At 37.4% G+C, this 3,388-nt stretch overlaps 1 protein-coding gene across 1 annotated transcript; it reads right to left on the bottom strand.

The window, feature by feature from the left end:
* Window positions 1–734: 734 nt before the first annotated feature.
* Window positions 735–2,786, bottom strand: LOC110893275 (ATP-dependent DNA helicase PIF1-like). The gene has a single exon (XM_022140387.1). The coding sequence runs from the start codon at window positions 2,784–2,786 to the stop codon at window positions 735–737; it is 2,052 nt and encodes a 683-aa protein (XP_021996079.1).
* Window positions 2,787–3,388: the final 602 nt, after the last annotated feature.

Raw genomic sequence — 3,388 nt, 5'->3', positions numbered from 1 at the left:
TGATGCTGGAGTGATAACTGTTGTTGTAGGAGAATTCAATCAATGGAAGATGTGAATCCCAACTACCACCAAAACATCGATCACACAAGCTCTAAGCATATCTTCCAAAGTCTGGATTGTTCTTTCAGTTTAGCCATCTGTTTGTGGAGTATTTGTCGTGTTAAACTGATTGCGTTTACGCACCAGTTTGCGTATAACTCTCCAGAAAGCGATATAGAGTTTGAATAAAAGTCAAAACATGAAAAACATCAAACATCAACAAACAAACATTGGGATCAAATAACTTTATTTCATTGACTAGTCACTTACCCGTGCGATGCGGCGGGAGTGGCGATTTTCAATAGGATACTCGTTTACCGTTAGTTTATCCGTCGTCTCGTGATATATCGTATAGTACTTCAGTTAGTTTTCTTATTCGTGATCTTCTACAAGAATAGTACAAAACAAGGAAGTAGATGTAATTAAAAACAAGAAGAGTTCAGAACAGTCAAGTAGCTAGACAAAACAATAAAAACAAAATGCGGGGAGTCTCTTGTATCTCTTCCTGTTTTACCAATACATCCGTTCGCTTATGACTTTCTTGTATCTTATCCTCTCCTGTACCAGATTTCGACACATAACAAAATGTTACACGCTTACAGGTGCTTTAAAATAGTAATTAAAAAGTAATTCCAGGAAGCAAATAAGGCACATAATCTACTAACTTACCTTCGTTTTGATACGGATGCGATTAATTAATCACGCAACACTTCCTGGTAGACAACATTTGATGTGTAAACTCCGCGTTGTTTGAATTCTTTGGCGAGATGTACCAACACCTTCGTACTTTGTCTTGAAATCCCTCTTGATAACGCGACATAAAGTTGTCCATGTGAAAATACAGAATCCGGTAGATAAATACCAACGTTCGGAATTGTTTGACCTTGAGCTTTATTAATCGTCATGGAAAAGCTAATTCGAATTGGAAATTGTTTTCTTTTCAGCTTAAATGGGAACATGTCATCTTCAGAAAGGGTTAGAGGGATTCTTGGCAAAAAAACTCTTTTTCCGGCATGTTGACCGACTGCAATTTCCGCATCAATAACATTTCGCATGAAACCTTTACATATCAACCGCGTGCCATTACACAGGCCATGTGATGGATCGATATTACGTAACAATATTATTGGGCATCCAATTTTTAAATGAAGCTTATGAGGCGGCAAACCACTAACATTTAGCGAATTTAAGAACTCGACCGGATAGAAGTTGCGCTGATCGTCTTCAGCTTCATCAAAACTGTAATAAACTTTTTCCTCCCCTTGAAAAATTTCAATCATTTGATTATTAATCTCGTCAACACTATCATTTTTAGTGGACAATATTGCTCTAGAGATTATATAATCTGAAGAATATACATTATCTTGAATTGATGGAAAGATGGCATGGATCAATTCTTTTATAGCGTTTTCTCTGTTGTTGCACTGAATTGTCATGTCATCGGGTATGCGGATATAGTTTCCTTCGATTGGTTCTTCAGTTCCATCGCCGACTCTTAAAAGAAATTTAGAAAACCATGGATCTTTCAGCGCTCTCATATTTATGGTCAACCGCATCTTCTTAGTCAAAGACCAAAGAGGTGACATTCGTACGCTGGAGTCTACAATCTGTGCTCGAGTGCCACGTTTGATAACCGGCAACACCTGTCTGAAGTCACCTCCCATAACCATTATCTTTCCACCAAATGGGAGACTAACACCTATAATGTCTTGGAATGTACGATCGACTGCCTCTATCGCTTGTCGTTTAGCCATCGACGCTTCATCCCATATGATTATTTTGGCAGAGCGAATCAGTTTAGCGGCCCCACTCTGTTTTTTAATATTGCACATTGAATTATTTTCAAGATTAAGAGGAATCTTGAATCTCGAGTGAGCCGTTCTACCTCCTGGCATATTATTAGCCGCTGCACCTGATGAAGCTGTTGCGAGAGCAATAAGACCACGTGACCGAATTTCAGCAAGCAAGGCAATGTATAAAAATGTTTTTCCAGTTCCACCTGGACCATCAATAAAGAACACGCCTGGAAGATCATTATCAACATGCATCATGATCTCATCAAACACATTTTTTTGGTCCGGATTAAGTGAATGTTTGGCACTCAAGTGTTCAGGTTCCAAAACAATCCCATACTCTTCTTGTAACTCACGATAACCTGCATCTTGTAAGTTAACATCGTCAGTTATCTTAGGAAGGTCGAATTCATTGAAATTTTTACCCATGGATTGTACCAAGACACTTATTTCGGTAAGAACCATATTTTGAACTCGTTCTATACTTTGACAGTGTAACCGATGATCTTCAGATAGTGAATCAAAGTGGTCATTCCATAACTTTCGAATATCTCCAGGTTGGCAAAAAATCATTATGGTCGCAAATAACCTTCTAAGAGCATTGGGAAACTGAAACGTAGAGGCTTCTTCGAGACATTGTGATAGATATTCATCGTCTTCTATTAAGCCTAACTCAAGAGCTGCTTTCCGAAATGTCGCACACCGTTGACCATTAACTGTGCAAAGATGTTCGAAAGAAGTAGGCCCTCTGACATTTGACAAAAGTAGGCGTAAGTAGTACCTTTCTCCTTCGGCTGGATTAGCGGAAACGATACGACCTCTTTGTTTTTTACCGAAACGACGACTCCAACGGCGTGTGCTTCCATTCCAAGTATAGTGTTTTGGAAAATCTTTATACAAATGTACCCTTGCTGTTTCATCGTTTCTATTCTGATCAAAAAATGTTGTTAGCATGGTTCTCTTATCCCTTTCCCTATGTCACACCCCGACCACGTAGAACATACAAAACGTGGCGGAAACGTCGGGGAGTGTTGTAACAGAATCATTGTTTCATAACACATGGAAATTTAAATATTGTTTTATTGATTAAATGAACTCGTTGTTCTATTACAATCACATAAGTACAACTATGATCTTCCAAGTTTTAAAGTTGCTAAGGCACGAGTCCATCCTAAATGTAGCATGCATCAACAATCATTTCAAGACAGCACCTGAAACATGTGTAAAAATAGGTACGTCAGCATAAAAATGCCTGTGAGATACATAGGTTTTGTGAAAACGGAGTTCATGACTTGAGTTTGAGAAAATGTTTAGTCATGAACCTCGTATTTTTGCTTTGTCTTGTAAATCATTTGAAAAACGATAGGATCAGATGATATGTATAAATAAGAGAATAATGTATGGTTAACTGAATAACCATGAAAAATGAGTTTGTGTAAGTTAAGTTTGTTTGAAAAACAATGTTTTAATAAAACGTTTATGGTATATATAAAATATACCTTGGTTTTAAGAAAGTTGAATAAGTAATATATTAAAATATATTTCAGTTCCAATAT

Source organism: Helianthus annuus, chromosome 12 (assembly GCF_002127325.2).
Source record: "Helianthus annuus cultivar XRQ/B chromosome 12, HanXRQr2.0-SUNRISE, whole genome shotgun sequence".
Lineage (NCBI taxonomy): Eukaryota > Viridiplantae > Streptophyta > Magnoliopsida > Asterales > Asteraceae > Helianthus > Helianthus annuus.
This window is presented reverse-complemented; position numbering and strand designations above follow the sequence as displayed.